The 18,005-nt window shown below is 37.4% G+C and overlaps 1 protein-coding gene across 1 annotated transcript in view; it reads right to left on the reverse strand.

Moving 5' to 3' along the window:
* The window catches only part of CSMD1 (CUB and Sushi multiple domains 1), a 1,092,711-nt gene that overhangs the window by 742,199 nt on the left and 332,507 nt on the right, over positions 1–18,005 (reverse strand). The window contains exon 3 of the mRNA XM_068183622.1: positions 14,153–14,265. Coding sequence (XP_068039723.1) covers positions 14,153–14,265 — 113 coding nt within the window. The remainder of the gene's footprint in view (positions 1–14,152; positions 14,266–18,005) is intronic.

Here is an 18,005-nt window from a genome sequence, read left to right on the forward strand (position 1 = left end):
AAAAACCCACCAAAAAAATCCCAAAACCAAAAAGCCCCACAGCTTCTTTGTTACAGTCATGCTGTATTGGAAGGTAAAAACCCAGGCAGGCACAAATCTAATTACCAGTCAGTTTAGGAGACTTCTTCACTTACAAGGTACCCACAGTCACCCAAGAAATTCAAAGAGGATGATTGTGCAAGTTTTCCTCTGCTGCCACCAGGAAGACGCATATGCAGTGTACATTAAATTGGCTGCATCTTCTAAGAAGTCAGCAAAATTTCACACATTTTGCAGCAGATATACCACTTTTTTCACAAGTTTCAGCTTTGAAAACCAGTTTTTCATCTCAAAACAGAAATGGGAGAGCCTGACCCACTCTTTTAGAAAGTTTCATGACTTTTCTCCAGCCTCCAAAATGAAAGATTTCCAAAGAACCAAAGAACTCAAATATGTAGAATAATTAAAAATTATCTAATAAGATAGCATTCTCAAACTATGTTTCAAGTAAGAGGGATTTTCATTGAGATGAAGCACATATTTCTACTAAAGGTTCTTTCAGTTAAAATGCTGACTTTCTGTAAAGCTGGGTACATGGTCTAAATCTTAGATTAAGAAGCAGACAAATCTTGAGAAGAATATAGGCATGGAACCTGGGAATGTAAGGACGGATCAAGAAAGCAAAGGAAGGCACAGCTGGAGCTGAATCTGGCAAGGGATGTGCACAATATGAACAGCTTCTGCGGGTGTTTTATTCAGAAAAAGAAGACAAAGGGAACTGTACTCCCCCAATAAATCAAGAATCGCACAATCATTTAGATTGGAAAGGTCCTCTAAGATCATGGAATCCAACCCTTAACTGATCCACTTGCTTTCAGCTAGACCATGGAACTATGTACCATACCCAGTCATTTCCTGAACAACTACAGGGTAACTCCACCATCTCCCTGGGTAGTCCATTCTAATGTTTAACCAAACTTTCCCTGAAAAAATTCATCCTGAGGACATGGAGGAGGCTGAGCTACTTGATGACTTTTTTTGTCTCTGTTTTCACTGGCCAGTGCTCTTCCCTAATCTTTCAAGTCCCTGAACCTCAAAGCAATACTTTGAGCTCTGCAAGATGTTTGATACAGTCCCCCCCAAATTTCCTCGCTTCTAATTTGGAAAGATGTGGGTTTGATGGATGGACCAGTCAATGGAGAACAACTTGGGCGGACAGCTGCATCCAAAGATGGTGGTCAACAGCTTACTGTCCATATAGAAATGAATAACAAGAGGTGACCCTCATGGGTCATATCAGGACTGATACTGCTCAATACTTTTATTAAGGACATATGTGATCAAGTGCAGCCTCAGCAGGTGAGTTTTGTAGTTGATATGCTTGACAGAAGGGGTGTCATCCAGAATGATTTTGTCAGGGTTGACAAATAGGCCCATGGAAACCTCATGAAATTCAATCAGGCCAAGTACAAGGCCCTGCAACTAGGTCACAGGGCACTTGTGATATCAGCACATGCTAAAGAATGAGCGGGTTGAGAACAGCCCTATGAAGAGGGATCCAGGAATAATCATGAATAAGATGCCTGGATACCTGTAAGTACACATTGCCTAGATATGAGCAGGCAAAGTGTACTTACAGGGCAGAAGGCCACCCATATCCTGAGCTAGATCAAAAGCAGTGTGACCAGCAGGGTGAGGCAGGGGACTATCCCCTTCTACTCCGGTCTTGTAAGACCTTAAGCAGAATGCAGCATCCAGGTCTGGAGGCCCCAGCCCGAGAACATGACAGATCTCTTAGAGCAGGTCCAGGGGCAGGCCATAAAACATCTTTCCTGTTAAGAAAGGCTGAGACAGTTTGAGTTGTTCACCACAGAGAAGGTTCCAAAGATCCCACTGGGGCCTTTCAATACCTAAAATTATAAGAATGATGGAGATAAACTCTTTAACAAGGTCTGAAGTGTTAGGGAGAGTGACAACGTTTTAAAGCATTTTGTAGATTCAGATTAGACATAAGAACATCTTTTACAAGATTATGGTGAAACACTAGAATAGGTTGCTCAGGGAAGTTGTGGATGTCCCATTGTTGGAGGCATTCAAGGTCAGGTTTGACTGGGCTTTGAGCAATCTGATCTAGAAAAAGATGTCCCTGCTCATTGTAGGTGGTTGGAACTAGATGGTCTTTAAAGTTTCTTCCAAACCAAACTATTTTATTAATTAAAATGCTCAACTTACAGACAGCTAAGGTAGTCCTTCAAATTGCAAAGTCAAGGCAAACAGACACTTCTGCTTTGAGATTATTTCTCTAATGTTAACACAGGCCTCTAATGTTAATTGGCTTTTGAAATATTTAATGATTATAGCTCTGTATCCAGCGATCACAAATTCAGGGAGCTAGTCAGGAAAGGGTCACCCTAGCTGCTGGGTAGTACATGGACCAGGCAAGGATTTCACAGTCAACAGTTCTCTGGAGACTTCTAATGAAAACTTTGATTAAAACAGGCAATTTTGAAAACTAAAGCTGTAACAGAAGTAACTATTTTATGCATGCCATGGTTTATGACTGTGAAGCCCTCTAATCCAGTACTGCCATCCTCAGTAACAGACCATAAGCTTTGTAAAGGGCTCACAAGGCCTCAGGACTGATTCTTGCTACAGTCAGGTTCACCCTGCATGAAATTCTCAAACTTGCCTGCAGCTTTGCTTTACTTCATTTAGCTGCAATAGCAATTTCTCTAATTGACTGGCTGTCTAAGGCTAATTTGGTTTCTTTTATTTTGCCTTCCTTTTTTTCTGATAGTACAACCAGAGTTTTAAATTAATAGCCCTAGCAAACAGTCTATGCAGAATGAAGGATTTTGCAACTGGCACAATGACATGGTTCAGAGAAATACAAGCCTTTGAGTCTTTGAGAAGTAGAGATAAAGGATAGAGTCCAGCTTAGAGGATACAGGGAAATTCATGTACAGGAATAATAAGAGATGAGACAAAGACTTGGCATTAGAGAGCCCACAGCTATGAACAACTCACTCATAGTCAACTACAGAAATGCAGATCCAGACAAAACTGGATTTAAGAGTAACAAAAAACCAAAAGAGTAGTAGCTAACATGCATGGGACACCATAATAAGTAAGTATGGATGAGATGTGGAACTGCAGACCATGGAAGAAAGAGAAAACATATAAAATCATTTTAAGTAAGAGGAACCTCAATTGCATCCTAAACTGATGAATCCAAACATCAACTAGGGGACCGAGATGAGCATTGAAAGGATAAGTATTATGCTAGAAAAAAAGCAGAAACCGATAATTGTTTGTGCAACTATAATTACCCTCTTGTTATTTTTTCCTTTTCTGTAAAAATTTCATCTCAACTAAGAATGAGTATATACTCAAGACTGATTACTGTAACAATTTTGGATTTCCATAGATAGACAGAGAAAGAATGCTGACTCTTTCCCCATAAATAAGATTTTTGCGTATCCAAAACTGCTGCTTTAACCTTCTTGTGACTTCAGGTTTACAATCCACCAACACAACACAGATGTGCCTTGCGTTGTTAAGCAAGTGTAAGAAAGGCACAGATCTAATACAGTCAAGGAGATTGTGTGACCTTCCATGCCTCCATAGCCCTTTTCAAGTCAATCCTATAAGCCAGCTTCAAAGAACCTTAAGGCAAGATTTCTCTAAAGTGTTCCCTGCATAAATAATTCTAGAAATGTTTTAGGAAGTCTTCCACTATATATAAAGATAAAAGATTTCAAAGTGTTAAAGGGTACAAATACAAATCAGAGAATTAACAAGTACTCTAAATGGTTTTGCAGACTCATTTATAGCAACACAAATATCTAATAAACTTAATGAGATTACTTGGGTAAATAAACAGTATTTAGGTATTCAATACACAAAGTAGTCCAATAGATAGTACAAAAACATGGAGGTGAGGATCATGTGATAGCAAGATCAGCACCTTAGTAAAACTTTGGATATGTCTGTTTTGATGAGTATATTTTGTTGCAAACTTCCATCTGTCTTATTATCCAAACTGCAAAAGGAAAACTTGAAAAGTTATGCAAATGAAACCTTCAATATATGGGAAGGATATGAAAAACAAAGAAATTCAAAGTGCAATTATTAATGGTTTAGTTATACAAGAGGAGATGAAAAGCAAGGTATGTGACTTTATTTATATGCTAACTATCCATCTAACACAGCAAATTATACAACTTTTAAATAATCAGGATAACAGCTGCTGGCTACAGTAACATAGCAAATCCAACTTCCTATTTTCTACCCTAATAACCCAGAAATACTGATTCAACCCACCATCACACTACACCTTCTGCCAGTTTAAAAGAATACAAATCTGGAAACAAGGATTCCAGATGAGATAGAGATTTTTAAATTTTCTTTTATTTTTACAAAAAAAGACATAAAATCCCTAAGTCATCTTTGCCATTGGAGGAAGATTCATAATAAATAAAAAGTAGTTATCAACAGTAGCTCTTAGTAAGCTGCAGAGACTTTTCTATAAAGGCAGAAATATGGTTTTCATAATAAAAAGTGATCCTACTTTAAGTAAAGAAAATAGAAAACAAAAAAATATAAGCAATATAAAGACTACAACAAATCAGAACTGGTATGGCTGGAAATGCATTTTTATTATCTGAGAGTTGAAAAGCCCACTACAACTTCCCCTACTTTGTGCCAGCCAAAGGAAAAAATAACTTACTTTACAAATAAGGCCACAAATGAATCAAGTCATCAAGATTCACTAAAATCTAGGTAAGTGACAGTTGTATTTAATCTGGGAATATCTGAAGGTAAGTTAGCACTACCAAGTATATCCAGTAACAAAGAAATTAGGATTTAACTTTTCAACCAAATAGATAAATGCATAAAAAATCTTCTGTGAGTAGTTTAGCAATATGCACAAGATGCTGGCAGTATTTTGAGTTCCACACTGGTAAAAAGGAAAAGGCTAAGCCCAGAGCTGAAAGTTCAGGCAAAATGGAATTTGAACAGAAAACAGGTTTCTTCTTTAACTATTAGCATGCTGATATTTGGCACATCAGTTGCTGTTTACAATAAATACAGAGTGAATAGGGAAGAACACAGGCTGCTTAGCTAAAATTCTATCTACAGCAAATCTGCATGGCTATGAATGAAAAGTTATTCCACCAAATCCCATTTGGCTCTAAAATTGAACAAAAAAAAAAGGCCAACTCTGTTAAGTCATATTGCATGGCTTGTTCAAGAAAAGCACTTGGAGAAGAGACAAATTCCTTAAATTCCTTATATAGATTTTTTTTAAAAAGAACAAAAATAAATCCAACACAATTTTAGAATTATGGAAGTTTTGATCTTGTTTGCTTATCAAACTATTTCAGCTTAAAGAGAACATAAAATTTTAAAGTCCAGCTAGAAGGACTAGAGTGTTTTGAACAGGAGAGGCAAAGCTAGTCTCGTTCTATTAATTTTTGCTTATTTTGGGGGTTTTCTTTGTTTGTTTGGGGTTCTTTTTTTAAGCTACCTTCAACACCGATCTGTGGGATTTTTAGATCACGCTGCACATTTGTTCTGGTTCCAGCTATGACAGAATTAAATTTCTTCATCAAAGTTAGAATGGGATTTTGAAATTGTGAGGAAAACAGTTTTTATAACACAGGGATGTTTCAGAAATTGCTGAGCAGAGCTTACAGAGTTTCAAGGCTTTTCTGTCCTGTCAACAACTAGGCTGGAAGTGCACAGGATATTGGGAGGGAACACAGCTGGGACAGCTGACCCCAGCTGACCAAAGGATTATTCTATACCATAAGGTGTCATGCTCAGCAATCAAACGGGCAGGGTTGGAGTCCGGCTAGAGCTGCCATTGCTCAGGGATGTTTGGAGTGATGGCATTTGTTTTCTTCAATGACATGATGGAGCTCTGCTTTTGTGGAGATGTCTGAACACCTGCCTGCCAATAGGAAGCAGTGAATGAAATCCTTACTTTGCTTTGCTTGCACAAGCAGATTTTGCTATAACTATTAAAATGTCTTTATCTCAACTCACACATTTTTTCACTTTTATCCTTCCAATTCTCTCCCGCATACCACTGTCTTGTTGGGCTGGTGAGCAAGTGGCTGCACGGTGCTCAGCTGCCCCCTGGGACTAAATCACAACAATAACCTTAATACTCATTCAGATGAGGCAATGACTTCACTTAGATAATTGCGACATTTCAAACAACACTTGAAGTGTTTTTCATAAGTTAATATTAGTCATACGAACACACATCAATGAAGACAGACAAGAAAGAACATGAAACGGGATATTAATATCAGCACAGTTGGGATTATGATCTCTCAGGATGTAGCAGCAGCATGAAACCACTGTACTAAGTTCTTTAGGCGACACAGAAAGAGAAGCAATCCTGTTACAACACTGACTTTCCACTTCTGTTTTCTATGCTAGAACGTGCTGCTCTGGTTTAGGACTGACACCTTATAGTAGCAGAGGACCAACTACTTAATGTTTCTCTCTAGTAAGCCCACTTTTACCAAAACATTTTCCTTTTGGGTTTTTGATCTCAGAGAGTAGCAGAAATAAGAATTTTGTGGAGGGAGGCTACAAGTCCACAAAATCATTGCAAGGTACGAACAACCAACAGCATATTTATTACTGATTTACGTACAAAGAACAAAAATCACAGTAGCTCTTTCATGGATTAATAAGTCACCAGAAGGCACAAAATAATCCCGGAATCAGACGTATCCAAAAAGACACTTCCAAGAACTTATCTTAAAACATGTAATTGCTTTTGCAAGGGCTACCAGCCACAGGAAGGATGTCTTTCCCTCATTAAGGATCGAGCTGGAAAGACTGAGCCTGTGTGAAAGCTGGAAAGCAGAACACAGCTGATCGATGTTACAAATTGACTAACATAATGGTCATAACATAACATAAAAGTCCTTCTTCCTTTAGCTACAAAATTCAGGAGTTGATAATGAAACCTGCAACATTTAATTTAATGTTTTGGACAATTCAAGTAGGGTGTATTCCATCACAATTTTCAGTACAGTGTCTTTTTTTTCTAGGAAAGAATTTCCTAGAACAACTTCTTGGGAAATTTCTGCCGTTGGACATTTTAAGGAAATAGCATTCCAGATTTCTTACTCCTGGTCCTTTGAATATTGCTGAAATTCAACATTTAAATGAAAGGAATGTCACTCCTTTAACTCATTCATGTACTTCAGAACACAAGCAGAATATTTTACCTATCCGTCCTCACAAATACAGCATTTCATTTTTCAGAAGTTTTCTGAATTTATGTAGAATTAAAAATAATTTTCATTATTTGATATTGTTAAAAATCTTTTGATATCTAAATTCTAATAATTTCTATTCTAGATTAGGTAGCAGAGATCTTACAGAACAGGTTCACAGCCCTGCTAGACCTCTTTTGCCCTGAGATTTTGCTGCTACTAATTATGGCATGGTGTGATACATGAAATATCAGGGGATTTTTTTAAACTGCATTATGATTTCTTTCCTGTATGTCATCATTAACAGTCATTATTATGATATCATTACAAAAAGATGTTATTTTAAAGAAAAGTTGTTAAAGAAAAAAAAAAACAAACCATTTTTTTCCTTTGTCAGGACTGCAGTTGACAAAGGAAATCTATACCCAAATTCATTCTCAGAAAACAATCACATTGACTCTAGAGAGGTACAAATACAAATTTCAGCCTTAAAAAAAGTCCTTTTCCAGTCTCTGCTTTCACTATTTAAAGTTTTTTGTTTATTTTATCATGTGCATACACCAACATATATTGATAAAAGGTTCAACAAATATCTCAGTTTGAAAAGAAGATTACTAAAATAGCAAGAGATATGTTACTAAAAATAAAAATGTATCAGCCTATTAAAAGGTCTTATGGCAAATTACACTAGCAGAAAAAACTGTCAGTATTACAACAGCAGCAGCATTTTACTACAGCATTAATGTTAGTTAAGTTTTCTTACCAAAGAAAAGCTAAGAAAAAGGCAGTTTGTGCCTTTAACATTAAAAATATTAAACTCATAGAATTTACACTGCTTCTTTCTCCAAAAACAGCAAAATAGAAAATATTTACAGGTTTGGGTGTGACAAAATAAATCCTTCCCAAAACCCACACAAGAGAATAAAGAACAAACTGCCTAACTCTCGATTTCATCGTTAGATACTCATTAGAATATTTTGGAGCTTTTCTGACCTGGATATACTAATCCATGGATGTTCACAAGTCACTCACAGTTTCACATCACTGGAACAATCAAAATTGTTCCAATGATTGAATCTGCTAACAGAAGGGTTCCCTGCCCATGGTGGCGGTAAGGTTTTGAGATAGATGATTTTTACAATTTCTTCCAATCTTCTATGATTCTATGAAAATTAAATATTTTCCAATAGATAAAAGAGCACCCATGACTAAACCACAGAGATTAACTGGCAATGGTTGAAGATTCAGGAGACTATTCATCTCACACTGAATAGCAGGGAATCATTAGGCATACAAGTTGCATAAAGTTGATATTTTCTTGCCAATTTAACTTCCTACTGAGAACTTGAAATATTTGCCTCAGATTATTCATTGGATGATTCATCCATTCCCAGACTCATCATTGTATCAGATTGTTGAGAAAACTGCACGGCCATTAACCAGACTCATGGACAAGTAGGAAGCAGTTCAAGCACTGACCAAGTGACAAGGAAAATTTTACTCTTAAAATTGAGTGCAGAAAAGGTACTCTGATACTTGAGGGAGGGAAACAAGCAAAACCCCAAGAACATTAGCTTGAGTCCAGAAGTCCATTATCTTCACTGGGCTCCATGTTAACTGGAAAAAGTGACAGTACTGGGAAAATTACCTTGGCAAACTCACAGAATCATAATAAGTTGGTAGGGGAAATTTTTCTTCTTTTTTGTGTATTTATATAGCCAAAAATATTGAATAAAAAAAACAAACCCAAAACAAACAACAAAAATCAAACTAAACAGAAAAATTCAAACACAAAAAAACCAACCAAAACAAGACAATCCCATACCACATAACAAATGCTCCAGAAAAACAAGACCTGCAAGAGGTGAAAAAGCCAGAAAATTGCTTCAAAGGCCAAACACCATGGAAGTGCATGACTGCTTTCTGCTGTTGATGTCAAAAGGGATTTAAAAAGAAGCTTTGGGAAGGTGCATAAGGGAGGATGAGGTGACTGACAGTATAAATGTTAATGCTGGGTGTGAGCAGAAAGCTTTGAGAAACCAAAGAACAAAAGAAAAAAGGAAATAGGGCCTGCAGGCAAGTAGAACAGAAGGACTTTCTTCATGAGCAAGAACAGCTTTTTTGTCTGGCAAGAAACAGCTGCTGCTGTAGAACAGAGGTCAAGGAAAGGTATGGACAAACACCAAGTCCAGTATAACTAGCATGTTGTTTAAACACTGTTCACCAATTCTACACTAAAAAATATGTTTAGAAACAACAAAAACAACCACATACACTCACACACACACAAAAAAAAATTAAAACAAGCCCCCAAAGAAAATGAAACAAAACAATAACCTCCACTAAACAAAAAACCAAAAGCCAAAATACCTCAAAAAACAAAACCAACCTACCAAACAAAAAAGCCCCTTATAATGAACCAAGCATTGTTAGCCTTAGATGGCATCTTAATGTTTAGTAACGGACACTAGTGTATCCAAATATAAGCTAAACCCCATGATGTTTCATTTTATGTTGATGACTAGGAACACACTGTGAAATGAGTTTTGTACTTTCTCTAATTTTTTTCCACTTGACAGTTGGATTCTCTGAAAGGCAGGCAATGGTACTTTAATAGAAGAAAGACCATCAAATTATAAATATGCATAGCAGTTCAGATACTGCTGTACTCTAAAGAGCATTTGTCTCTATTGCCAAACATAAGCAAGTTTTCTGCATGGGAGGAATACTTCTGGCTTTCCAAAGAAAACTACAACAGTGATAAAGCAATGCTGATTTTTTAATTCTGTGTGTAGCCCTCAAAGTACCTTTTTAAAAAATAGCTTATTAACTTCATTCTAGAAAAGTAGGAATTAAGCTGATTTTACCAGGAAATTAAGCAAAATTGCACATGTCCAGGTACTTTGTTTTCTCCTGCAGTCCCTGCAAAGCCTAAACCTATTTCCTATGATTTCATTGCAATTATAAAAAACAAATACATATTACAGAAAGAGGAGCTATCCCTCAATTCTCCAATTCCATTGCTAAAAAATTATGTTTATATATGAAATGGTGATTGTAATGGTCAATAAATCATTTAACCATCTAAGCTGACTTGTTGCAGCGTGATGCCACCTTGGAAGTATATGGGCTTAGCCCAGGTGTGTCAATCACTCCCCCTTTCCCCACCCTGACCCCTGCTGAGCACTGTCAGTCACTCCTGGAATTCCAGAAAGGAGTTGAGTGATTGGGCAGATTCAAAAGATGCCCTCCACCCCTGGGGGCATTGGGCCATCCAGATGTCTTTTCTCCCTTGAGACCTCCTCTCCTGTACCTGGTCGGTGGGCTCCCTACCCCTTCCCTCCTCCCCTCTCCCAGGTAAAAGGACGGACAACCACGCAGTCCAGGAGTTCTCTTGGAGCTGTTGGTAGATTCAAAGGCCTGTGGGCCAGAATAAAAGCTCTGGATTAAAACCCTCCATCAGAACCGACTCCTTTCCTTCACCATAGCCTTAAAGCTTCTCTGGCAGAGGAAATCCTGAGGAGCGGACCCTCTATGAGAGGAAGCTCCATCCCGCCGCCACCGGAGCTCTGGCATGTCTGTACTTGTCTCCATGTGCCCAGCTGCAACATCCAGCTAGCCAAAAGTGTCTCTGGGGTGAAACACCACAGTGGCTGCTATTTGGTTCAGCAGCAGGGCCAGACAAAGCCAAGGCATGTCCTGTCCTCGATATTGGTAACACCAATACTGACTGATGCTATAAACTGAACTTACTACTTCTGAAGTTCATAGTTCTTTTTACTGATATAATGAGATGTTTGAAACTTCCACAGATAATTTTATTTCTAGAAAGTAAGAACAGTTCAAGTTTCCACCAGTACCAGAACTTAGAGAGCTAATGTAATCACTGAGAAAAATTAAAGTATTATTAGTTAAAAATCTCAGAAACATACATATAAATCTGGTGAAAGAATGATCCAGTAAAGAAACCTACATCTCAGCCTAAGAATTCAGTAACTGCCCAACTACAACAGTGTTGTTAAACTCTCAGGTCAACTGCCTCAAAATCTGATTTAGTTAATGTTAATATCCACATGGTATATGGTTGACACCAGGCTAAGTCATGTAAATACCAGCAATATTCAATGACTTACAGTGCCATAATGTGGTTTCACTAGCTTCATGCTTATTTCTGCATTTTAAAAACACAAAGGATCCAGTTATGTCATTGCTGCACAGGAACTGAGTTCATAAATGAAGAATATACTAAGTAAAAGGCATTGGTCAGAATCATAGTCCAGGGATGAGGATGTAATGTTCTCTCTCTGCTAGTGATACCAAGTATGGGTATAACTTCAGAGGCCATTCGATCACCACTGAAGTGGTTCACTTGCCTTGTTCACTGGTTTAGTGCCCTACTGTGTTTTTCAAACTCTGCATCCTGAACCCATAATAACCCAAACTCTCAGCTGGCAGCAGAATTCAGTAGCACTTCAATGTTCCCCTTGCTTCCAACTGAACAGTAATTCACTTACTCAAGAGAAGAATGAAAGAGCTGGCCAAAACCAGGGATAGTCATATAGTTTAGGAAGGCAAACTAGCCAGGGATGGGTAGCTGGCAGAGTGATTATAAAGACTTCTACTGACTGGTAATATCTGGTCTGTATTCCCCTGTCCTAGAGGAACTTAACACCTGTCTTAAAATCACTTATGACACAGAAGCCAGAAGCTGTCACTATTAAAAACAGGTAGTCCAGGGAACAGTTATGGAAGTTCTTAAACCATGGGGAAAATCAGCTGGCTTTTGTTGTAGAAATCACTCCAAGCCTTCACAAAAAAACACCTAACCCTTCACTGGTACAATTCCTTCTAGAACCATCAGTACCCACTGCCTGTCTCTAGACTGAAATGCTGTCAATTGAGTGACGTTCACCACTTTTTCCAGAGCTGGATGTCACAATTTGACGTCAATTTAAAGTTCATTAACAATGCCAGGTTTACAGCCTTAAATCTGAAAGGGGGCAGTGTTGTTTAACCAGAAAGTGGTGCTGTCTGTCACTGTTAATTACAGCTCTTCCTGCTGTGGTTTTTACAAGAAAGTAGGCCAGCAGGAAGTGTCATTATATTACAGCCTGTAGCTCCATGCATGTGTTCCTAACTTGACAGTCAAGAGATGTCCTTTAGCCTTTTTCACTGTGCTCTTCAATACGAAAAACAAACTGCTCAGATTGCATAAAAGGATGAAATATGCTATTGCATGCATCTCATAGGAGAGAATAATAGAGGTGCGTAGAAAGCTTCCTATTGAGGCAACAAAAAGAGTTCCTGGGGTGTTCATGATTTCTGATGTTCCTTTTCAATTTACTTAGTAAAGTTTATAAAGGCTATGGCAATGAAACTTAGTCTTCTCACAGCCCCCATATTAGTTAAAAAAATAAGAGACTGATTAGCTGACTTACCAGGTGTTAAGGCTTTGAGGGACAAAGGAAGGGGGGAATAGCTACCAAGGAGAGACATCCTGTGAGCTACCCACCCACAGAGAAAAAGCTCAAAACAGAGAAGTTTGTGCTACCCATGACACCTCCTTTGCCTCTTTCACACCTATGTAATCCCCTCAATATGCATACTGAATTCAAGAAGAGACTTTAAAAAACACCATCATTTCAAAACATTAATGAGATATGAAAGAAAGATATATCTCAATAGGGAGTAGATTTTGACACTGTCAAGAAAGGAAGTTAAAGTTTCAACAGTCCTAAAAAAACATGATCAAAGCTCACCAAGCATCTGAAGCTACCTGTGGTCTCTAAGGTACTGTGACTTTCTCTAAAGTGGTGAACAGTGTAATGGATTTACACACTTGCAAATTCTCTTCCTAGTAAAGAGCTACCATCAAACCATACTACTTTCTACATTCAGTTCTACATCAATTGCATCATAAAAATATTTCAGGCACTTAATTGATTGCAGGCAATTTTTTCAGAATAAATAATAATAATACTATCAGTCAATAATTAGATCTGTGAAACCATAGAAAAAATAACTTGGAGTTTGAGAAGAAAGCTGAAAATGAGCCTTCTACAACTTTAAGTATTAGAAGCCCTGCATTTTCCATGAATAAATAAATTTTAAAAAACAGTAAAAAAATCCAAACACACACAGCACCCCAAAACAATCAAAACAACACCACAGTTATTTGAAAACAATCCTGAATTACACCCAAAACACCCTTAGAATCCAACAAGCAAGTGATTTAATATCACTGTACCTGTTAACTTTCCCCAACAAAAGCTGCAGTTCTCATATAGTCATTTCCTTAATACTTTGAGCTGTACAAAAGGTATCATTCCAGTTTAATAATTCTTGGTAGATGCAAGAAATGTTTGGCCTTATTTCTAACAAGAGCTTCAGTCTTCACTGCAGTCTTCACTGCAGTCTTACACCTTCCACAGAGTAAGTTTCAACTCCTTTTTTGTTTGTTTTTAATTATATATATATATATTTTTATTGTTGTCTTTTAAATTTTCCACAAGGAGAAGATTAGTGATTCATTTTCACAACCATTTAGGCCCCATATCTCCTCTCATTTTTATCATTTATATCTTTAGATATTGCCTAAAGATTCTTCAAAAAAATTTAGGAAATAATAAGAAAACCATTTAAATGAATCCATCTCTGAATCCATCATTGGAGAGCTAACAAATTTCATTTAAAAATCCCATCAGAAACTGCAGTTTAGTTTAATTAATTTAAAGAATCAGTTTAAATTAAATTTAAAATTCAAAACTATGTCCATAATAAAGTAGCATTTTAAATATGTTACAAAATATACCCCACAGTTAATGCAATACCAGCTGAATACTCAAATCCCAAACAGAATTGAAACATCACATTTCAACTTGAACATCATATATTAAGTATAGTGAACACCCAGTAAGAAGAGTTCTTACCTTCATAGATAGCTTTGAAGCCTTGGGCACTGACAGCAAAATCTGTGGTGAAAGAGAGGGTGAGGATAGATCCTGTGCTCACAATAGATGATGGAAGCTGAAATCCAGATAACCTGTGCAATAAAAAGGCACAAATTACTAACACTTTTTATAATAAAGCCCATCAGTAAATGTGATGAGCATTATGATAAACATAATGTTTTTACATCTGAACTGCAAACACATTATGGACTTTACCCTGATGCATCTCTAAACATTCACTGCAAAATTTCAAACGTGTCCTTGACCTTTAAAACTCTCCTATATTAACACACCTATGTGCTCTCCAGAAAACAGTGAAAGAAAGACCTGTTTGTACCTACTGAAGACTTTTTTTTTTTTTTGTATTAGGACTCATTTTAAGATGAAGACAGGTAAATTTAGGACTCCTAGAAGTAGATACTCAAGTCTTGACTTACTCAGAGATATTTCCTACAATTTGATGTAGCTTAGACTATCCTGTGTATCCTCCAGGTGCTGCTTCAGAAAAAACACGGATGTCATATGCTCAGTGTGATAAACATTAACTGACTAGAAAACAAACCACCACACTTCCATTTAAGAGCTTCAAAAAAAAAAACCTTACATTTCCCCTCTTACTATTAGTCTTACCTTTATATAAAAAATGGAATTTTGAATAAGCTATAATTACATTGCAATATTGATTATAAGACAATTTCCCAAAATCTGGATATTTTTGAGGGTAAAATTGATTGAAGAAAAATGTTTAGAACCTTTATTGAAACATCACTAAACACAATTTGTTAGACCTGGCTGACACTAGTGAGATGGTTTTTTAATGATTAATTTCTGATAAGTAAGATACAAGATGCCATTACTGTCCCACAAAAAAAAAAAAAAAAAACATACTGGTAGCTTAGCTGATCACTAGTTAATTTCTGTATCACCCAATAGGGATATGTGATTGAGTATGTATAGGATGTGCCTGCCAGAAAACCAGCTTTTGTTCTGGTTTCACCCTGAAAGAGCTTCTTAGACATTGAAACAGATCATTAAAAAACCCAAATAAACAAACACAAAAAGCCCACCAAAAAAAGCTTTTTTTTTTTTTTTTTTTAAGATCTAGGTGGTTAAAACAATCCATGTCTTAAAAAAAAAAAAAAAGCAAATAAAAAAGCCATCTTGTCTCTTCAATGTATGGTACAATTGAGTTGTAAGTTATAGTTCATTAATTGGCATCCAGAACTACAGAAGAGAAATAACTGTAAGCAATATACTAATATACTAATAGACCAGCATCACTGAACTACTGAACTAGATGTTCTTTGCAAAATTAGGTTTATTAAAGACCACTTTCATATATAAAAACACATAGGAGGAACCCCATGCTTCAATTGCACCAGTCAGGTGGTTCCCCATCTCTTGCCAATTTTGAGCTTTGGAAAACAAATAAAAGAGATCAAAGCAAGAGCTTTAAATACAGATAAAAGCATACAGTCAAGGCAACATAAGTCATCAAAAAGCTTTCTGCAATTTTTTCCTTTCATTTAAAACAACATTTTCTCCCATATGGTAATTAGCAGTTTAATCTTTTTAACTTCTATGTACTTGTCAACCTAATGCTCCTATTTTTTCCACCTTATTTACTCCAGTTCCAGAAATAACCAGGTTGATTTTCCCCTTAGTCTTCAAACTGCAGAACTACCATAAGTCTTGCCACATGTTATGTTCATGCTTTTGTATGGTCTCTCACCTTCACTAGACGTTGCAGTTTTTAGGGAAATGTGCCTCTTGTTCTATTTAATAAATTAGAGTGGTTATCTCTTCTGCCCTACATCTGGAGTGTACTCTCTGACAGTTCATTTTTAACTTAGGTATGTATTTTCTGATCTTACTTATATGTCCTGCTCTTCTTTGAGAAGTGATTCAAAGACTTCTTGTTTTAAGGGATGGGCTTTGGAGTTTTTTTTTTGATAGCACTACAAGTATTTCCTGCATCTAACATTTCTTGCTAAATTACAGGAAACTAGCATGCATTGTAGGAGAAGAAAGGAAAATCAGCTTGAGTCAGAAGCAGCTATCCTCAACATTTCACACTGCATGGGAGAACTAAAAAAAGACCCCACAATAAAAAGACAAAAAAGAAATATATCAGTGCAGAACTACAAAGCTTTTGTTCCCTCATTCTTGTTTTCTCCGCTTGGTCTGGATTTGGTTCATATAAATGAATTTATCTGAGCTGTGAGTGGACATCCTGAATTCTTGGTATGATTTCTACACCAACCTGCTTTGATTCTGCTATAATAAGTGTCACTCATACAATATGGATTCTTAGGACCCAAATACTAGAAGATCAGTCTTTAGGTTGACGTTGCAATTCACATTAAAGGAAGACAAATACATTCTTTTATACCCTAAGTTAGTGCACTTAAAGGTTTTGTAGACTTACAAGTATGAGAGACTAGAATGTTAACAGTTAATGACTTTAAACATTCTTGCCATTTGTGGAGGCAGCAGTGTGCTTTGCCAGGCCAGGTTTTCACACACACCTATCCAATGGGGACAAGGAGTTATATGTGTGTTGGGTTTTGAGCCAGGTAAGGGAGAAGGCAGGTAAGAAGCAGACCCTGCAGAGGCAGGGCAGTACTCTTTACTGTTAATGTCCTCCTGTTTCACAACTGGCTCAGCTGTAAAACTGCCCCCCATCTACCTTCGCTGAGGAAAGCATGGGAAATTTACATTCACAAAGGATGTTCATACATAGGTTTGAAGGTATTTGTCCCTTCAGATTTGGCCTAATATGGTCCAACCATAACTGGCCCAACCATGCTGACATGAGAGGCAATGTCTTGGAAGGTGTCATAAACCCATGACTCCAGAAGCATGTCCAGACTCAGTTCTGGGGGCTTCCGCCAGAGGACTGTGAGAGACCCACGGTGCTGCTACAGTGTAAAATGCTAGGGGTGGTACCTGGGCTAAAGCTGTAGTTGAGTTAACCCACTGAGTTTGTGCTTCAGGGGCTCTCCCTACCTGTAACAGACCCAGATGGCAACCATGACTCTGACCAAGACACTGACAATCAAGTCTCATTGCTGGATCCATGGGCAGTGGTATCTTTCTACTCTTATCCTCTCCTCTCTTTCTTTTCCATATACAATTCTAAAGTGTTTATTTTATGCTTTTACATTGCTATGTTACTAAAGATAATAACAGCCAAAAGGGCTACACACCTGCTCTCCTTTGCAATGCAATTGTTCCAAAATAAACCCTACACATATAAACATCAGTCATTCAGTTTTGCTTAACTCTAACCTCCCCCAAGGTTTCTATTAATAAGAAACTGGGTTATCCTTATCTTCTGGGGTGGGTTGTAACTATAGGAAAAGGCAAATACAAGAGGAAACTTCAAGTATGTCAACTTGAAATGTACTTTATCAAGATCTTTAAATTGCACTAATCAAAAAAACATTTACAGAAAATCTTTAACAGAAAAATTCAGCAGACTACCCAGGTGCTTCTATGTCTTGCCTGCCTGGTCACCCCTAGCCAGCTGCACTCAGGCAAAAGGGCAAGGGATGCAGTGGCAGCAGCTTCCCCTTCCTGGTGCCCCACATGAAGAGAGGTGTTAAATAGCACAACGGCAGCCGCTGCTGCCCATGCAGTTGTGGTGGGGCTGCCTGGCTGGCAGCGGAAGCATGACAAGTGATTCCCTGATGCAGAACTTAGACAACATGGACTTCTCAGCTCTGTGAGATTTTGCAAAAATCTTTAAATTAATGGAACTTATTAACAATGGTACCTACAAGCAGCAGTTTTTCTTCTGGTCAGAGATGAGAAGGAAGTGAAGACATGT

Source organism: Anomalospiza imberbis, chromosome 3, assembly GCF_031753505.1.
Source record: "Anomalospiza imberbis isolate Cuckoo-Finch-1a 21T00152 chromosome 3, ASM3175350v1, whole genome shotgun sequence".
NCBI classification, from domain to species: Eukaryota; Metazoa; Chordata; class Aves; order Passeriformes; family Viduidae; genus Anomalospiza; species Anomalospiza imberbis.